The 21,031-nt window shown below is 47.1% G+C and overlaps 1 protein-coding gene across 3 annotated transcripts in view; it reads left to right on the forward strand.

The window, feature by feature from the left end:
• The window catches only part of LOC138497642 (polyamine-modulated factor 1-binding protein 1-like), a 2,990,269-nt gene that overhangs the window by 1,143,731 nt on the left and 1,825,507 nt on the right, over window positions 1–21,031 (forward strand). For all 3 annotated transcript variants that reach the window (XM_069621239.1, XM_069621237.1, XM_069621238.1), the window contains one exon: window positions 1,948–2,178. In XM_069621239.1, the coding sequence (XP_069477340.1) occupies window positions 1,948–2,178 (231 nt within the window). The remainder of the gene's footprint in view (window positions 1–1,947; window positions 2,179–21,031) is intronic.

Below are 21,031 nucleotides of genomic sequence, written 5' to 3' on the forward strand. Positions count from 1 at the left end.
CCTTCCTCTCCACTATATGTATCTCTACCTGTTGTGTTCCCCAGGGGTCTAACCTCTCTCCCCGACTCTTCATCCAATACCTGGCACTTCTTGCCCACCGCATTGCCACTCTCTGCGACAACTTTCAGTGCTATGCGGATGACATTCAGGCTTCCTTCAGCCACCTCTTCTCCTTCTCTCATCTCTGACTGTCTGCTATCCAGAGTGGTGTGCCACTAATGATCTCTGCTAAAATGCCAGTAAGACTGAGATTCTCCTTATTGGCACACCTACTCCCTCCTTTCCGGTCACTCTCTGGCCAGCCTCTCTTGGCCCTCTTCCTGCTCCCACCTGTGAGTCTAAAAACCTTGCGATCATCTTCGACTCCACACTCTCCTTCTCTCCTCACATCTCTGACATCTCTAAGAAGCCACACTACCAGCTGCACCTCCTATGGGGTTTTCTTCCTTTCATCTCATTCCCCCAGAAGCTCACTGTCTCCAGAGCTCTGGTTCTTTCTAGGCTGAACCACTGCAGCAGCCTCTTTCGAATGCATTGTGTACGCCAACGTGTTCCACATCTTTGACATGTAATGTCCAAGATGTGGAATACGTTGAAGGAACATCCAATCAAAAGAACGTTAGCAGTTGCTAAGTAACTTGTTCTTCTAAATCTTCCTGCCTCTACTCTCCACCCTTTGCAAGTCATCCAAAACAGGACTGCAAGACTTGTCCTCGGCCTCAAGCCCAGGGATCGTATCTCTCCAGGACTGAAATCTCTGCATTGGCTCCCAGTGGATGTGAGGATTAAGTTCAAAATCCTCTGCATTGTCCACAAGGCCTTCTGGTGCCGGGGGCCTCAATACCGTAAACCCGCTCTTCCTAAATATCTTCCTTCTTGAGCTCTTCGCTCATCCGCCTCCAACTCCCTCAGGGTCAGTCGCTTCTCCAAGCAACGAGTTGGTTGCAGATCTCTTTCTTCGGCTGGGGCCTCCCTCTGGAACAGCCTCCCAGTCTCTGTGAAACTTGAGGAGAACCATCTCCGGTTCCGGAAGCACCTCAAGACCGTCCTCTTTGCTTCTGCTTTCTCTCCTCCTCTCCCCTTCTGAATTCCTGGCCAACACTGTTACTGCACTGGTCACCTGGCTTCCCTCTGTTCTCGGGCCCAGGTCTCCTCCCCGCCAGTTGCACTCCTGCACTGCCGCCTTGGCAACCCCTGCACTCGGGGAGCTGTTTCTGTATCCCTTCGGCCCCCTACCAGCCCTTGACAACTGATGTCTGCACTTACCCTAACACTTGCCACCAGCTGGCCGCACTGCTTATTTATTTTTATTTATTTTACTGTGTATCCTATGTTAAGCACTGCCCCTCCCCCCTTTCCCCTTGCACTCTACCCCTTCTCTTCTTCCCCCCACTTGCACGATCTCAATGTCACCTGGCCTAGTAAGATCGTTGTCTCTGTCTTCCCTCTGTGCCCCCTCCCTTGCCTCGTCGCACCTTGAAACACGTGTGTACAGGCATGCTATAAATGCCATATCATATGGCAAATGGCTGTGTAGATTTTGTAGATAAACAGGTAAGCACTGAATTTTCAAATGTCAAGTAAAGTTAATTCAGTACCTGGGAGTGAAACCCCCTCAGCAAGGCTTAAGGGGGCCCACAGAGAATCTGAAAAGGTTCTTGTGTACACCGTTCTGGTGATGCTTGTGTATTTCTCTGTCTTGCTCTGATAATTAGCAGAATGTTCTAAAACTCTTGGGCATCCTATCACTTGACAGGTCCTGTACGCGAAGTGTGCCATTGGCACTCGACCGTCTTATGGTGGTTTGCCATTCTGAGCGTTTGAGTGGCCTTTTTAAGGACTATGTAAAGTTTGCATGTCAGCAGCACAATACAAATATCTGATCTCAGTGTTGTCTAGATATTGTGACAAATAACCTCATAGTAATGTAGGGGCTCCTCACTCTAGGTAAGGCAAGGTGAAGAAACTCTACGAAAGCGCAACTTCGAAATTGCCCATTTGCAGAAGAACATTGAAGGCCTTGAACGAAAGAGGAAAGAATGCTACAACCAAGCCAAAGCTTCAGAGTCTGCTGCAGATTTATTCAAACAGAAGTATCAGGCTGGCACAGATGCAATACTGATGATGGAAAGCAGGGTGCAAGACCTGGAGAAAGAAGTGAACGAGTACAGGGAGGAGGTATGAATTTGATCACTTTGACGACTTTCATGACTTTTGATCAGAATGTTGTGTTCACATGTAGTAATGTCCAGACAGTTTGGGAAATTGGTACAGTCAGACGCGAATGTCTCCATCATTCATTGGCTTTTGACTGAAAATAGATTTAGTTATTGAACTTGCAATAGATGGTATTACATGCCTGGGAATCTTGCCATTTGGCGGCCTGTAGTCTAAAGCAATTTACAGTTCCTCCCACGCCACCCCAACGAAGCATTGTTGAATTGTGGATTCTGTTCCATGGCTACTGAGACCGGTTTTGGTTTCAATATCATCCTGTTTAGTCCTATTTGGCCTCCATAGGCATGAGGGCTTCAGCTTTTCATGCATTTATTAATTCCCCAGTAGACCAAATTGCAACCTACCACATTTCATGGTGGACATACTAATGGCAGGCTTTATTTCATAATTCATAAAGATGCTGCTACTTGTTGATTGAAAGAAGTGAGATTACAAAATACTTGTTCAGTGTGCTCACTTTAAACCTGTGTTAAAGAATTCTTGGAACACTGCCTGCTTGTTAAACATTGAATAAAATTTAAAACAGAACGTATGTATTCATTGACAGCTGTTAGACATGCATGGTATCAAGAGAGACACGGACTCAAAAGTAACAGTTTGTGGGGTTAGTGTAATGCCTATCTGGCCCTAACTCTAAGGGGGTTGTTCCCTTAACTGATGTTTTTAAGGGCCGTCGATGTCCGTAAGTCCAAAACCAAAGTTCGTCTGTGTCCAAACCTATGCTTGCCCTCACTCTTAAACCAAATGTTATAGGGGGTCTTTGTAAAGGCAAAAATGGTGATTCAAAAGAAATTGTGAACCACAGCTGGTTTCAGGTAGTCTTACCAATAGGTGTAGTTCTGCCAGTTCAAAATAGCTCAACTCAAAAATCTAGTCCTTGGAACCTTGCACGTAGGGCTCTTGCAGCAAATCAGTAGAGTTCACAAAGTCTCTTGGGGTTCCCTTCCCCAAGCTTCTATCCTTCCAGTTCCTAACAAAAAGAGACCGTTCCTGTTAGGCCTCTCATGGTTCCCTTCCCCCAGTCTACGTCTCTCTTCACAAAGTTCAACAATGTCCTTAGTGGGCCTCTTAGGGTTCCCTTCCCCAAGTTTTGGCCCCTCACACAAACAAAAAGTTCCTCTTGTCCGGATGCACCCTTTTCTCATTTTTGGTTGCTTTCACCCTCTTGTGGTTGTCCATGTTCCTTCTCACTGTCTCTTTGCTGACTCTCTTTTAGGTTGCTTGTGCCCCTCTCCTTATTTTTAGGTCACTCACACCCCCTCTTAGCTGCTTTCACACCTCCAGTGCACTTGCTCTGTCTTTCTTTACTTCCGTGCCTCTAACACACTTTTTATTACATTCTGCTTTCTTTCTCTTGCTGCTTTCCAGCTTTCGCCTGTTTCGCTTTGCCGTTACATTTTTTTGCTTTGATTTGCTTTCTTATCACTTTCGCTCACTGGGCTCTTCCTTTCACAGCACTCATGCTCCCACTCCGACCACCGCGAGCTAGTGAGTTTCTCGCTGCTCCACGAAACTCATCAACAGTAGCACGGCCCACGCAAGCAGGTCAAATGGGTTTGGGTCGAGGTCAGGGTCTCCCATCACCTGCCCCGCAGACACCCCTGTGACCAGCACACGTCCCAGGGGAATGAGCACTTACATAAACAAGGCTAATAGACTGCCTTCTGCCCCGCTCGGACTCCCTGGAGACATGGCTCCCTCGCCACGCTACAGCCTTCACACACACCGAGTCAGCGTCTCAGCATCGCGCACTCCACCGGTCCTTCTGGGCTCCTCTCCTTGCAGCCTTCTGCTCCTTGGCCGCCTGGTTCCATCCAGCATCCCCAGCTCGCTCAATGACCCACGCAAAACTAACCTTTATATGCTGCAAGTGATTCAATTGAAGTCTGGTGTGCACAGTTGGGGAAAAGTTCCTGACCTTGCCTGACTTGATTAGTGGGACGATTTATAAGGTGTCAGATAGTAGGCCTCACTTTGTAGCCCTATGTTGTTTCTATGGGTAATTTTCATTATTCTCAGTCACCTTTTCCTCGTCCCAGTACTTGTTGGAAATGGGGAGGGGAGATGGAGTGTGATTGAAAATACCCCTTTGGGGCTAAGGGGAGAGTGGTTTGGTGTATAATTTAGAAAGGGGGAATAACATGTCTCAACTTCCTCCCAATCCCCTGTGACCCTCCACTCAAGAGATCCTCCCTCGCTTGTCCAACCCCAGGGTCGGAATTCAAAAGCGATGCTCTTCCCTGGCCACCTGAATGGAAGATCCTGGGGGAGTAGGTGGGAGAATACGGTCAGGTTTCTCAAACAGTGTTCTGTGTGTTTGATTTGTTTTCATGATGTGGTGAGGTTCTGAATTTTATTTTAATTGTAGAAATGATGGATGAAATTAAATACTGTGACAAATCGAGGGAATTAGCCCCTTCTCCCCAAGGGGGAGCCTTGTCCTTTGAGGTTCGGGAGGCGAGTCCTCTATGCAAGAACCTCCCTGGGGGTCTGGGCAAGTGGGACTTCACTAGGAGATACTCCTCCTTAGGCGACAAGGATTCCCTTTCCAATGAGGAGCTCCCTAAGCTATTTCCCATAGTGGCATATATGGGACTGTCAGATATGAAGAACACTATAGAAGACAGGGACTTGGCAAATATACAAAAACATATAAAATATACATTTGCAAACAAGAAAGAGGATCTGTCTCTTTAATAAGAGACCTCCATATAACTGTGATGAGTAGAGAGGGATCAACACGCTGAGGAGAGGAGATGTCCAGAGAGAGAGAGAGAGAGAGAGAGAGAGAGTGTAAGCAGGGGAAGCCCCCTTAATGCGTTACACCTCTGAGAGATGGAGCCGAGGAGAGCTGCAGAGCCCGTGACTTTCAGAAGTGGCCTGAATGCGAGAACAAAATGGTGCAGGCCTAGTGTTTACACGCATTGAGATGCATAGGAGACTTGAATCCAAATCCCGGTGTTGGCATGACACAACCCTTTTGTGGTAGGCAGATGGCACATCCAATGATACCGAAACCACAAAACTGAGGAAACTGCAAGACATCCTTTTTCCTGCAGCCATACCTGGTCACAGGAAGAAAGAGGATCGAAACCGGGACAAAGGCAGAGTTGAGAAGACTGAGAAGCAGAGCAAACAAAGAAAATCTGAGCCAGTACAGACACCAGGGACGTTCCCCTGCAGTCAAAGGTAACTGGGAGAACGGGAGAACTGGGAGGCCATCAGGGAATCGTTATGAAGCAGGAGAAACTCAACCCAGTGAAAATGACAAGACATTGAATTTAAAGTTGATAACATTTAACTATTTTGTGAGAAAAAGAATCCCAAATAAACCCGGAAGAGAGATCTCTACCACTGAGGCATAAATACCCTGGAATGAGGGGAAAACAGCAAAGAAGTGAAGAGTGGAGAATATCAGGGAGATAATTCTATGAATGGGAAGGGAAGCCAGGTGAACCACTTAAGGGCAAAGGTACTCTGAATAAACCACCGATTTTAGGGGGAACCCTAAGACCCAAGAAAGCCTTTCACAGCTAAGAAGGTATATGTTACCAAACTCAAAAGCATGCAGCAACCTGAATCAAAGAATAATAAACAGTCCAAAGGGGAATATTGGAAAACTATCCCTAAAGAAGAAGAAATACCTAAAGACGTTGTGAAAGAATGGCAAGAACTGATAGAGGAAGTCACAAGAGACTATTTTAGAATAGCCTACTACAAAAGAATCATTTAGAGAAGAAGCAACATTGCCATATTCCGGGCTTCCAGGAACGAAGGTCCAGACAGCCGGAGCAGTCTCCAAGTCAGCACCGCCGCAAACAACACAAGGCAGGGAAAAAGGGTTTCTTTCTGCCCCCCCTCCTCAGCCCCAGCCTCAGGGATAAAAAGGCATGGCATGCTTCTCCGTGTCTACGGTTGGGGTGGGGGGCAGTCTTACCCTTCATGCACAATTTGGGCACGTGAGGTTCGCGGACCCCTGTATCCTTTCAGTAGTGTCCACGGGCTACTACCTACCAATCCCTCCCTCTTCCCTCCCCTTTCTCCTCCCCTCCACTCCCACAGATTGGGACAACAACTCTGTTGGCGGAAATTTGATTGCTCGTAGTGAGTCAGGCAGTGGAAGAGGTCCCAGCCTCCCAGTGGGGTATGGGCTTCTATTCACGGCTTTTCATTATACACAAGAAGAACATGGCTGGCCTGAGAGTTGCGTTGGACATTTCAAACTTGAACATTTCCCTCCCTCTTCAAAAGTTCAAGATGGTCACCCCAGCGCTAATTGCGGAGACAGTGTGCAGGGGAGACTGGATGTGCTCCCTAGATCTGAAGGATGCGTACCTACAAGTCCTCATTTGGCAGCCTCATCGGTCCTTCCTGGGGTTCAGGATCATGGGCTTTCATTTCCAATACAAGGTTCTACACTTTGGCGTCAATTCAGTCCCCGTAGTCTTTACCAGACTTATGAATGCGGTGGCATCCCTCCTCAGGGCCCAGGGTCACCATGTCTATCCATACCTAGACAACTGGCTTGTCAAGGCAAGCTCTCCGGAGGCAGTCCATCACACCGCCGCCTCCTTCATGAATACACTACACGAATTGGGATTTTCCATCAATCTCAAAAGTCACAGCTGGAGCACACAGATTCTAACGTTCCTGGGCACCATCTGGGACACAAGCTCCGAGAGAGGTTTCTACTCGGAGGACAAAATAACAGCCATCAAGAGCACCACTGGGCATTTTCTCAGCAGAGCTGTGACTTCGGAATGGTGGTACCAACACCTCTTGGGTATCATGGCGGCATGTCTACTGGCAGTGCCTTTCACGAGGCTCAAAAGGAGACTCTTGCAGCGGCACTTCGCTGCCTCCTGGAGTCAGGGGTGGCGTTCCCAGGCGAAACTTGTCAGCATCCCCCACATCTCCACCAGGACCTAGTCTGGTGGAGCACGGACTGCAGCCTGCGGGTAGACAGGCCCTTCAAGCAGCCAGCACCACAGGTTACCATCACCACAGATTCTTCCGTGGAGGGCTGGGGAGCCACCCTGGACAACCACAGCATCCATGGGGCTTGGTTTCGTCCGGAGCAGGTTACCCACATCAATGGGCTAGAGTTAATGGCCATCTGGCTCGCTCTCAAAGCCTTCTGTAATGCCTTTGCATTATTCCTCACATTCATGGAGACTGTTGCCGTTTACAACACTATGGCAACGATGGAGACTCTCAGCCCCTACCAAGATGGCCACGCGGAACATGAAATGTTGCGTGCACATTATCACGTTAGCAAGCATCCAGGAAGAAGCAGACCGGCATTTAATCCCAACACAAACTGGTAAGCACTGCGTTGCAACTGCCCTTATTGTTGCATGATGCTAGTTAGCTTCCTCTCGTTCACTCAGGTTGCTTGCGACTGCTTTCTTCCCTGTTCCTTCTCGCAGCACCACCTTCAGGAATCTGTGTTGCACCTTAGCTCCTAGTGCCGGTCTCAGTCGTAAGCTCCTCTCTTCCGCCTTCTCCTTGCTTGGTGTTCTCACTACTTTCTCTCTGTCTTGCACGCTCTGGGTGACTCCACAGTCAGTGTGTTTTTCCACCTAACCCTTGAGTCTCATTATCCTCTCCGTTGTTGCCTATTGCAGTTACCAGCAGAAGGTAGCTGCTCTCATGCTTAATTTGTATCCTTTGTGGAAAACAAAGGGGGGGGGCTCCAACCACATATCAATTAGTTGACACTACTATTCAATTTGAGTGTCTACTGTGCTGTATCGGTTATCATTGTATACTAGTGCTTCAAAAAGTAAGCTAGGTACCTCATAGTAGGGTTGTTTTACTCTGGATTCTGTCCATGCACATAACTTGCAACGTCAGTTATATGTTCAAAACAAAGCTGCTTTTATTTAGCAGATCCAGTCCTCTGACTGGGTTTACAACTATCATATTCACCTTTCAACAAATGGACAGAGTATAGATAGTGTAATGCTTGTAACAGTACTTAATCACAGTGCAACATTTAAATCAATGGTGTGTTAGTACTGTTTGTGAGGTAAATATTACATCATATTAAACCATTATATAAAACGGAAGGCAAAGTAAACCGTGTTGACATATAGAAATGCAGAAGTGCGCAGGACGCACACATTGGTTCTATACATAGTCCCTTGTATTAATTAAATGCAGGGATGTGCTCATACATTTTGTTTTTAGAACAGGGTAGAGGCTAGTCTAATGGTTTGAGGCTAGATAGAGAGCTGGGGCTGGTTGAATGGCCAGCTCTGGGGTTGGTTAGCTATTCCCACAGAGGACCAAACCGTTGGCCTTTTTCATTTGTATCCTTTGGCTCAGTGTGGATTTGGACTCCTTCTTCTACCAGTGCACTCCCCAGATTCCTTGCTCGAAATCAGATCCTAATTTCCATGTACCAGCTTCTGGGAGCTGTACTTCGTGGGATTACAAGGTTTTTTTCCCTGGAGTTTTTTTTTTTCTCTAGAGACCCAGCTCTCCGGGTGGCCCCTGTGGCGGCCAAATTCTACATTGGGTTGGCGCAGTGGCGACTTGGAGTGATAGACCTTATTTCTTCACCTCCAAAGAAGTGAACCCTAAGAAGACTACACCAGAAAAGGATGCCAAGGAAGGTGAGACACAATACTGACAGCTTGCAACGCCAGAAAAAGAAAGATGATACAGCTGTTATGGAGCTAGTCCAAGAGCTGGTAGCTGCAGTACAGGCCTCTCCCTGGAGGTTCAAAATGTAAAGACTGAGAACGCCGTCCTTTGACAAGCCTTACTACAGCAAGACCCCTCCAAGGAAAGTGGACAGTATTGTGGTCCTTCCTTGGAGAAATACGATGGAGAACCAAAAAGGTTTAAAGAATTCCTTGACGCCTGCATGGTGGCCTTTACCTTTCAGCAAGGATCCTTCCAGACGGAACGATCAAAAGTAGTCTTTGTGATATCTCACCTCACTGGGAACGTTTTGTTCTGGGCAACTCCCCTAGTGGTCTTTTCCAGCCCTCTGTTGGACGATTACAAAGGTTTCCTCTTGAGGTGTTCTCCAGTATTTTTGACAGGCCAGAACTCACATATACGAAACAAGACAGCCTGCTGGACTACACCCAGGGGAGCATGGATGTGTTAACCTACGACACTAAGTTTAAACAGTTGGCTCATCAAACTGCCTGGCCAGAGGAAGCATGCAAAATGCTGTTCCGAAGAGGCCTGGCGGAAGACTTGAAGGACGAGTTGGCATGGATCCCTAGGCCTCCTTTCTTTGAGGAACTCGTGAAACTTGTTCTACAAATTGATTACCGACCACTGAACCCAAGGCTGGCAGTAAGGAAAATCCCATGCAGATCGGTACTGCCAGGGGGCCTTTGTGAGACGAAGAGCGCTTCAGACGCAAGCGACTTGGTTTGTGTATGTACTGTAGTACAGCAGAACATTTGTTGCGTGTGTGCCCGGTTGCCCCAGCTCACAAGTTGGGAAATGCCAGTTCCTGCTCGTAGTTGGGACCTATGTTCAGGAGGCAGGTGATTGTCGCTCGATCAATGAGGCCACCTGAGACCAGAGCGCAGGGTTGTTGGTACTTTTGGTTAGTTTCTCGATACCTGGCCAACCTCTGGTGGAAATGCATCCTTTGGTGGATTCAGGAGCTGCCGGAGTATTTATGGACATTGAATGGGCTCAACGCATGAAGATACCCACAAGCAAGAAGACGCAGGTCATACCAGTGGAAGGGGTCGATGGATTGCCACTGAGTGGAGGACCCATAAATGTACGCACGATTCCATTAGAGATGTCTATACAACAACACACGGAAGCCCTTGCTTTCGATCTCATACGAACTGCACATTATCCTGTGATACTGGGGATGCCCTGGCTTTTCAAACATAACCCCTATGTTGACTGGTCTGCGCAAACACTGTTCTGGGGGACCGAATACTGTAAGCATTCCAGCCTTTCAGGCCTATTGATGGAAAAACCCATACTTGCTACTACGCATATTGCCATGAAAACTACAGTGGCGACAATGCTACCCACCAAATACCTGAAATATCAGAATGTCTTTGACACCGACATCAAGAAGATATTCCCTCTGCACCGGACAGATGATTGTGCAATAGACCTGCTCCCCGGCGCGGTGGTTCCTTTCAGTCACATGTTCTCCTTATCTCCTTCCGAAAGACTGGCCTTAAGGAAGTATTTGGATGAACACTTACACAACGGTCTGATTACGGAATCTCAATCCTCGGTGGGTGGGGGGGGCTTCCCTGTTCTTTATCCACAAGAAGGATACAGCCGAGCTAAGACCTTGCCTGGGTTATCGGGGGTTAAACGGAATCACAGTGAAAGATTAATACCAGCTACCTCTGACATCTGATATACTGGACGCCGTACAGTCTTCACTAACCTAGATCTCAGTGTTGCATATCACTTAAGGATACGAGCAGACTGCCATCAGAACTCCATTCAGGCATTATCAATACCAAGTCATGCCTTTTGGTTTGGCAAGGTCTTGCAGAGCTATATGGACAACATTTTTGCCGACCTTTTGATACATACGGTAGTCGTTTATTTAGACGACATGTTGGTGTTTTCCGTTAGTCCCTAAGAACACACTCTACATGTCCAAGAAATGTTAGATCGCCTTAGAAAACAGCATCTGAAGGTCAAACTAGAGAAATGCGTTTTTGATGCTTGCCCCATGTCCTTTTTGGGTTGCATCCTCTCGGATCAAGGGATTACCATGGATCCAAGCCATATTACAGATGCCTGCCCCCCGGTCCATCAAGGAAATACAGCGCTTTCTAGGAATGGCACATTTATATAGAAAGTTCATCTCAAATTGTTCTGCTTGCGCGTTACCACTCATTTGATTACTCAAGAAAGAGGTCCCATTTGTGTGGAACCAGCAAAGCCAAGAAGCCTTTTGTGTCCTCAAGAAATGATTTACTGCGGCCCCATCTTAAGACAACCAGACCACCAGAAATCCTTTATCATGGAAACCGATGCCTCCAATGCGGCAGTGGGAGCAGTTCTGGAACTAATGCAAAACACCGGCAAGGAACATCCTCTAGCATATTTCTCTAAAACCCTGTCACCGGCGGAGTGTAACTTCTCGGTGATAGAAAAGGAGCTGTTTGCTATTAAGTTAGAATGCAAGCAATGGAAGCATCTGCTTTTAGGGGCCTCCTACCCCATCCAGATAAGAACAGATCACTGCAACCTGATGTCGCTACAGAATTTAGAATGTCAAAACAATCGGCAGGTGAGGTGGGCTCATTTCTTTTCTCAGTGTACCTTAAAATTGACCCATCTCCTGGGCTCAAGAAACATAGTGGCTGATCTATTATCCCGGAATGGTTTGTTAGAAATTCAAGGACCCCTACAGGGAAAGAGGTTTCCTAAAAACATTGTTCATTCATGCCGTAAACACTTGGATACAGCAATTGAGAAAGGAAGTCCTTGGTAATCCTCCTACTTCTAAGATACGTGCCCAACCCCTCCGAAGAGACAGAATGTTCTACCATAAAGACAGGACCTATGTACCAACACCGGAATACCACAGGAAATTGATGGAACTGGGACACGATTCCCTGGTCGGAGGACATTGTGGACAAAATAAAAATCATATTGAATCGGAGATACTTCTGGTAACCTTCCTTGGTTAGCAATGTTACCACCTACGTCAAAGATTGCACAGTGTGTGCACAAAACAAGCCCACACATTGTTTTCCTGCCGGTCTTCTCTGTTCCCCTTCACGACCCCGGCAAAAGATCTGACGGGATTTCATTGTAAAGTTACCTCTATCCCAAGGGTGCACAGTCATTATGGTCACAGTGGACTATTTCACAAAATTAGCCCATTTCTCAAGCATACGAAAACTCCCGACTGTGGAAGAAATGAGTGCAGTGTTCCTCCAGGATGTCTTTCGTCTGCGTGGCTTGCCAGAAACCATCATCTCCTATAGTGGAGTACAGTACACTTCCAAGTTCTGGGGAGCCTTGTGCAAACATCTAGGAATTTCCAGAGCAATGTCATCTGGGTATCACCCTGAAACCAACAGGCAGACTGAGTATTTGAACCAGACACTGGAACAGCATCTTAGGTGTTTTACCAACTATGCTCAAGATAACTGGGCTACACTACTACCGTTGGCTGAAATTCTCTCACAATAACATGGTTCATTCGGCACTCTGAAAAAGCCCTTTCTTCTGCTCTTATGGGTTTCACCCTGTTTGAATTCCCAACTTGCCCTCAGTGATCACTGCAGTACCGTCGGTTGAAGAAAACATAAGGAATCTCCAAGAGATCCAACAAAAGACTAGTCAAGCCTTGCATCAAGCCCAAGCAAGAAATCAGACCTTTGCATACCAGAGAAGGAGACAGACTGAGGTATACAGAAAAGGCGATCTAGTTTGGTTGGCAATGTATCCTGGCCCGGGTAGTTCAGTAAGGACACAGAGAACTTGGGCTAGCATTGAGGCTGTGTGGCAATGGGTGATTGAAAAAAGTGCTGTCACGACCCTCGCCCAAAATCCCCTCTGGCAAACCCATTGGCCAGGTGGAGTCAGGACTCGGGCCTCTAGAGCCTGGCATCCTCTTCAAAAGCCCTCCTAGGGCCAGTCCTGGCACGTATGGCGCCAGGCTCATACACCATGAACAACAATGTGCTTGGGAACTACTTTATTGTATTGTCAGCCAACATGGAGGCATCCACATAGCTTGGTTCCTACGAACCAGGCTATGCGGTCTAGTGTTTTGGGTGTGGCAGGCCTTGAACTACTTTCCCTGGTACTACTTTACCTGGGCTATATAAACCACACCCTGACTGCAGAACATGCTTTGTGTTACTTTGCAGCTTGCAACTTGACGCTCACAGTGTCCAGCTATTCCCTCGAACCTCGGAGAAGCAGAACCTGCAAGGAGACAAAAGGAACATCATTAGCAGCAGCATCTTAACTGCAGTCTTCATCTTTAAACACTCGCAGTTACTGAGAACAGCTTCCTCGAATCTGCACGCCTCCCGGACAGAATGACATGAAAGCGGAAGATAGAGGCAACATTAAAGAAAGCTGTAGAGACATTTACAAATTACGAACTGCTCAAAATGGCTGGTTGCCTCTCGGCTGGCACCACTCCGGACATTGTAACAACAAACAGGGTAAGTAGGTCTAGAAAATGAAAGAACCACGGGTAAGCCGTTGGTATCCTTTTAACCGTTAACAGGATGAACGTAGTATCCCAAAAACAACGGTTTTGTAGGAAAGGTGACTCACAGGGATTCTATACGTGAGAGAGCAATTGTATAGAAACACTCGGCCAGAGTGGGAGGAGGGGAGGGGAAAAGATGGAGTCAAGGAGGACAATTCCTCAATGTACGTGTCACTAGGGAAAAGACACCCTGTCCTTAAAGGGAGTCTCTATCCCTAAGCTGCGTGTGTGCTGGCGCTTGTCAAGCAGAGAGAGAGGAGAGGGCAAACCCCATACAACTAAAACATTTGACTTGCGCTGTAGTTCAAAGCACTTTGAAATGCACAAAAAGTGGGACGTTTTTATGCCATCTTCAAATTAGTCAAGAATTCAAAAAGTTCGGGTGATTCCAATTTCAGCATTGTTTTGTTCAGCAATGTCCAGAACTGGGGATTAGATTCTGTCATTGGCTGGAGGTAGTTGCAGAGACCAAGGAAGAGGTCAACTGTCTGTAATTCCTTCTCTCGTGTTAATTTTAATATTTGCCCATAGGTCGCATGAGGAGGAATTCCTAGCAGTTTGAATGTTGAAAAAGCCTGGGAACAGGGAAAGATAAAATGGCCGTGGGGCCTAGGGGTGTAGAGTCGGCTCTTGTAAAAATACACACTTTCACCATGAGTGTGCGTAACAGCAATTATCCAAAGCAATATCCTTTTCTTCTTATTAGGGATATTTGTCATAGGTCATGAGAGCCCTCATGACCTCTGGGGTCGACCGGTTTCAATGGCTTGTGTGGCTGGAGCCATCTTCTTCAGGACCGTGATTGTCAGGGATGGGCAAATCCAAAAGTTCAGAATTGCTAACTGGATCGGGCGTCTCCTGCAGGGGCAGAAGAAGGGGTTAGGGGGGGGACAAAAGGTAATGAGTTACAGGGGCACGGGCTCCAAGAAGTGGCCTTACGGGAACGGATCATCTAGACACTCAGAGGCAGAGTGAGAATAAATGGGAACCAAAATTAATGGTCAAAGGACTACAGGACATTGAGGGTGCCTGATCACCGGTGCATTAAGACTCTTCATCGGGGGGTGTGGGTGGGATGGGCTGAGAGAGGGAGGGTGCTGGGTCCCCATTCCCAAGTGAACAACATGCTGACAAAATGTAGGGCAAATACCTTTGTACCAACAACTGGTGGTGGAGGCAACTCCGATCGGGTGCTGGCAGACAACACTGTTTTTAAAAGGAAGTACAAGAAAAGGAAATGCACATCAGGGTACTTAGCCAAACTAGGTGCAAAAAAGGGGAGAGTCTACCTCCATAATAAAAAAGCATACCTTGAGTGAGGACGTCTGTTGGAGCCTTGGCGGGTGCATCAAGTGCTCACGAGAGGTGTACAGCTTCCAACTGCGTACGAAAGAAAAAATGCGCCCGATCGCCTTAAAAAACAAGCGATCAACGCGTGGCTGGCATGCGTCTAAATGCCGTGCCGGCCGCCTAGGCAGCGTCCGGCAAGCATCGAGATAATGTTGTGGTCGCCACGGCAACACCCGCAGTGAGCGGTGTGTGTCGTGGACTGGTGGATGTGCCTGACCGCCTCTAGAAAAACTGAGAGAGCGCGTTGGGATCAGCTGTTGGGATCAACATGTGTAAGGCTCTGGAATGCCAGGGAGAGCCGGACAGGGGCCCCGGAGGGGAGAGGAAGTGTCAGCATGTTGTGGGGCGGGCAGAGGGAGGGTTTCAAAGTGCTTTGAACTACAGCGCAAGTCAAACTTTTTAGTTGTATAGGGTTTGCCCTCTCCTCTCTCTCTGCTTCACAAGTGCCAGCACACACGCAGCTTAGGGCCGAGTGTTTCTATACAATTGCTCTCTCACGTATAGAATCCCTGTGAGTCACCTTTCCTACAAAACCGTTGTTTTTGTGATACCACTCCGAACATTCCACTCGTGCTGAAGAACACAGCGACCTACAAGGAAGGAAAACACAGGTTAGCAAAGGCAAGACTTTGCAGCGCTGCGCATAGTGCTTACTTGCCGCATCATAGCGCTCTTAATGTGCCATCATTTACCAGCGGAGTTCAACCAAGCCAGTTCGCCACACTGAAGCTCTGCATACTTAAGGGAGAAAAAAGAGACATTTTAAACAAAGAAAGGTATGCAGGATAGCAACAAAACTAAATAACAGCAATAAGACCTACCTGAACAATATCAAACGGGCCGGCGTCAGTGAAGTAACTGGACCGCACTCGCCCATGAAAGACAACGCGCCCCTGCAAAGAAGGCAGGACAGAGAGCACGCCTAATTCTACCGTGAGGAGAGGGCGCCAGAGGGACTGAAAGCATACAGGGGTGGAGGGAGGATACTTACTCCAGTCGGTCAGTCTTGAAAACAGTCCTGTATTTTCAGGCAGAACCTTCCCCGCAGACCACATCAGGGCAAAGCTGAGAAGCATACCAACGAGTAACCCAGCTGGGTGGCGTCCCCTTGGATACCAGGTGAGCGTAACAGAGGTCCTGATAATGACATTTAAGGCACATTCAGGGGTTCAGGGTCTGGTGCCCTCCCAACTCCCTCACCCCGCCTCTAGGTTAGAACGGTCTTTGGCATATGACCTATCACCCCATGTTGGAGGGGTCCCTGTAACCCACTCACAGGTTGAAACCCCTGACCCTCTTACAACTATCAATACAGTTCAACTAAGCCCTTGAGCCTGTGCATTTTTAAATCTTAAACACATTCAAAAGAATGAAAGTCATTTTTTTAAACAGTTGTGACGAATATCAGGATATCGTCCCTGCTTGCCTAGGGAAGACCCTTCCCATGAGGCCAGGCCGCTACCCGATAGACGCCCTGGGGCTGGCACTCAGCAGATGGATCTCACAGGAAGGAAACCATCCTGTGGAACTGGGGACGATTATTTGGAAAGAATGTAGTATACCCAAATATATTCCATACCCTCCCTTATCTCCCTACCCTGTACAGGGGAACATGTTATCAAATTGAGACTTGTCTTCACAACCCCTTGTATCCTTGCAAACGATCTGGTTTCCTGTATGGATATGTCCCAAATCTCCCTATGTGGTATGGACCCTGTCTCTATCTAGTCGGTATGGGGGAAGCACAGTCTGGTTTGTGTCTCTTCCCATTTCTGTACTCTGATAACACCCCCTTCTTGCATGCTTTGATGATTTCTTCCAATACTCACTTTTGGAATCTTGCATGTTATTGGCTCACACCTGGCTTGAGCCTGAACACTTAGCGGAGATGACACTGATGCTGTGGAACTTCTACTGCCTCCCATTCTCTCACTGTGACGTTGGCACATGGTGTAAACCCACTGTGAGGAATCTGGGATATTCATCCGTTCTCCCTAGGGAGGAGCCACTCCCTTTGAGGCTAGGGAGGTGACCCCGCTAAGCAAGACCCTCCCGAGGAGGCTTGGAAAGTGGGACCGCAACCTCTTTGGAATCAGGTAATGGTGAATTCCCTTTGAACTCAACAGTCAAATATGGTGGCGGAAATAAAGAGACGAGGAAACTTGAATGGAGGAGAGAGAATGCTACACAGAGGCAAGCCTCTGACCGTCCTTGAGGGCAGAGCCTGCAGTAGTGTGGAGGAAGAGAGGAAGCAATGAAAGACTCCAGAAGGCCAGCAGAGAGAGTAGTAAGTCAGCCACGACCAAGACAGGAGATGGAAGTACTATCTCTCTTGGTGGTGTGACCACGCTGCAGCCGTGGTGGGTCTGGTCTCCGCAGAAGGATGCCAAAACCAGAGTTGCATGGTGGAATGAATCCTCTGCTCCAAATACGAGAAAGGAGACTACCAAGATGCGCAGTCCAGAGAGCATGCGCTGACATGCCGGAGAGAGCGAACAAACAAAAACCATCATGCTGAGACACTGTCCCACTGGGGCAGACCCGACCGGTTACAGGAACCCTACAAACTAGAGTCCTGAACATACGCTATGACCAAAGAGATCACCCAAGCTAGAAATTCAGAGGGGTCAGGAGAACCCTAATGTAACAAGTGATACTGTACCTTATCTGAGTAGAAGCGAACCTGGAAGATTCAAACAAGCAAAACCAAAGCCAAGAGGGGAACAACCAAGCTGGTGGAAAAGAGATGAAAAGAATATCACTCAGTTAAAAGGATATGAGACCTTGGATTTATATCAAGGCTTGCAACTTTTCCTAAGGAATTAAAAGGGGGAATTCAAGAGTCTTCTTTGGTGAACTGACATTGAACATTTTATTTGGAACTGAGAATAATATCCTGAGAGATATTACTGAGACCGGGATGAACAAAACGTGATCCAGAAGTTTAGTGCTCTGGTTTCATACATGTTGTTTTTTCACAGTGGTATGGCGAAATAGCGATTAGGTTTCTGAACTGAGGCCCTCAACCCCAGGCTGTCCCTAGAGATTGGTAACCGCTACTATCTAATGTCTATCTGACTGAACGGGATGGCCTGAAGGCAAACTCCCTACCTCCCTGACCTACAGTCCCCAATGTTAGTGATCTATAATGATGGGTGTCTTTTCACATATTAGGCCACATTTGGTCTCTTTCTTCTAGGCCCTCCTTTTCTTCTCCCTACTTCTTTCTGTTTCTCTCCTTTCTCTCCTTCTACTCTCCTCCCTCTTACTCCACTCAAAATCTCTAATTTCTCTACCTTGCACTTCTAACTCTCTCCTTCTGATAGTCCTCTGTGACGAATCCCGAGTTGTCGTCACTTCTCCCCTATGGGGAGCCCCTTCCCATAAGGCCAGGGAGGTGAGGCAGCTATCCAAAAGTCCCCCTGGGTGTGGTACTTAGCGGGTGGATCTCATGGGGAGGGAAGCCCGTATGGGATTAGTGACAAACTTGGGAGAACATAGTATACCCTAACACACCTACCTACACCCCTTCCACCAACACTTTCCCTAGTGTTCCTATATGATTTTGCAATACCACCAATATTGGAATTACTGGGAAGAGGAAGTGTGTGGTCTCCTAAAGGGGCATGTATCCCTTAAGTACTTAGACAAGGGAGAGACCAATTGACTCACTGAAAGACCCCAAATCAGTACTTGGATGTGGAAGAAGTGCAGAAGCACAGAGAGCACTCATGAGAACATGAATGAACAGTTCCCAAAACCTGATTGGGCATAACTCATTCAAAACTGAAGCGGGAAAAAGAGAGAGGTCCTCCCTCGAGGAACCGCAAGCATGGGGCACGCTCGACTTGGCGGAGAACCGAAGGAGCTACAGGAAAGCTTACCAGGCAGGCAGAGGTGCTCTTACCTAGTCCGACCTGGAAGGACCATTCAGCGAAGCAGAGGAACGAACGTCCAGGCAAGCAAAGCAGAATGACCGAGCGGGCGCAGGAAGACATGTCCGCTAGAATCTGCAAGTGCTCCGGAGACACTGCAGCACACCGGAAGAGCCGAGAAGCCTGAAACAGAGGACAGAGAACCACGAGGCTGACTGGCGCCGAGACAGTAGAGACCCTAAAAGTACCGGGGCTACCGGCGCGGTTGGAAGGGGACCAGAGGGCACTGGCAGATGCTGGGGCCACAATACTGGGGCATAAAGTTTACCTTTATTGTTTAGTAGGAGAAGTGCTACACATTTTTTAAATTGATTTTATTGTAACTCCCAGTTCACGTTTCAATTTATTCATTTCGTTAGACTTTCCTTTCACTGTATACAGTGCTAATTGACTGTGCCTTTTAAATAACAATATTAATTAATCAATTTTAAAGTTGCTTTTAAAGTTGCTTGACAGACAAGCTGCTTAGTTGGAAATCCTGCCTAGATTCGAATTTACACCTACAGGTGCCTGTGCTTGGGAACTACCTTTTCCCAGCACCCTTGCAGTCCACTGTGACCTGGTTATTACCACGTCTATACAATATGGCTCACCCATGCAGCCCTTAGAAGCCACAGACTTGCAAAGGAATAAGATGGCAACTATTTGCAGAAAGGATATAATCAGGCCCCATAAGGTGTTATATGACTACTACACCACCGCCTAGTGCCCTGGGCAGTTCGCTTTTGGAAAACCAGGACATGACCCCCATCACTTATGTTACTAAGAATAATAGTGATGAAGGCGTTCCAATAACTCCTGAGGCACCAGTCAGTCAAATAACAAACCCTCCTGTATACCCCCATAGCTCCCCAGACTCGTGCTTCATCAGCGGACAAACCTATTGCAGAAAGCATAAAGGAAGATAATACATTACACCCCGCGTGTCTGGCAAACATAAAAACTGCATTGCTGAACACACTTTCCATGGTAAACCATTCCATTGAGGTGGCAAACCTGATCCAGAGCAAGGATCTGGACTTGCTATGCTTTACCGAAACATGGCATGACGACACGACTAACCACGCAATGCTGCTAGCCCTATCTTCAGGTTACAAGAGTTGTAGAACTGATCGCTAGTCTGGTAGAGGTGGTGGCACCGCCATCATCTTAAGAGATTCATTTAGAGTGCACCACTGCCACGTTTCCACCCTGGATAACAAGGAATACACTTTGATTAAGCCGAGTATAGATAACACCATTATTAACATACTTGTTTTATATCGACCACCTATGTGTACACCGCTTTTTGAAGAAAAATTCCTTACACTTTTTGGAGACTTGCTCAAAACCTTTTCATTTGTAATTATTTTAGGTGATTTTATCTTATGGGTTTACCATGCAGATGATTCAGACACAGAATCTTTACTTTCTGCTACTAAAGCATTAGGAATATCTCAACTGGTGCAAAATGCTACTCCTAGAGAGGCACATATTCTTGATTGGGTATTGACCCACAATTTGTCTACCACTCCCCTTGAGATTACTGCCGTCCATAGTCTGAAGACTTTTTAATTACCTTCTCACTTGCGCTTCCATCAAAACCAGTAAAAATGAATAGACAGAAAAGATTGGAAACTAGAGTGAGGAACACCCAGAGATCCAAACCCAAAAAAATGTGGGGATATGGCTGTATCTTCTCTTAGAAGTATAGCCCCTCTTCTAATCCTTGCATATTGGTGGAACAATTTAAAAAAATAACCTCTTTGGTTATCAACACCTTGGCGCCTGTCATAACTAAAAAGATTAAAACTGAAACCACTGGCAAAACATTGTTTTCTGAGAATCTCCTGGAACGCAGAAGAATTAAAAGATTGCAGGACATGGCTAACGACCCATCCGAGGGGAACCTCACCCAGTACCGGATTGCTGTAAATAATTATAAATAAAGCCATCATTACTGAGAAAAAGATAGGATCTCCTCCGCCAAATCTGATCAGAAAGAATTATTTACCATTTTAAAGGAGATGGATAGGAAATCCAGCACACATCCTCTTGTTGACAAATGTGATCTATGGTGAACTAAAATCCAGCAAGGATTTGCTACTAAAATAAATTCTCATCGGGCCACTATTGAGGTACACGAAGCGACAGCCCCGCTTATCCATCTTGAGATGGCTAGAGTACCAATAGAATTGCACAAACCTAATCACAGCACTCCTGAATTTCATCTCAACCAGCTATCGGACGAAGATGTCCTAGACATCGTAAAGAACTTGAAGCCTACCAATTGCACTGGCGATGTATGTCCATCAAGTATCATCCAGGA

This window comes from Ambystoma mexicanum, chromosome 5q (genome assembly GCF_040938575.1).
Source record: "Ambystoma mexicanum isolate Mex_15411 chromosome 5q, UKY_AmexF1_1, whole genome shotgun sequence".
In the NCBI taxonomy this organism is placed as follows: domain Eukaryota; kingdom Metazoa; phylum Chordata; class Amphibia; order Caudata; family Ambystomatidae; genus Ambystoma; species Ambystoma mexicanum.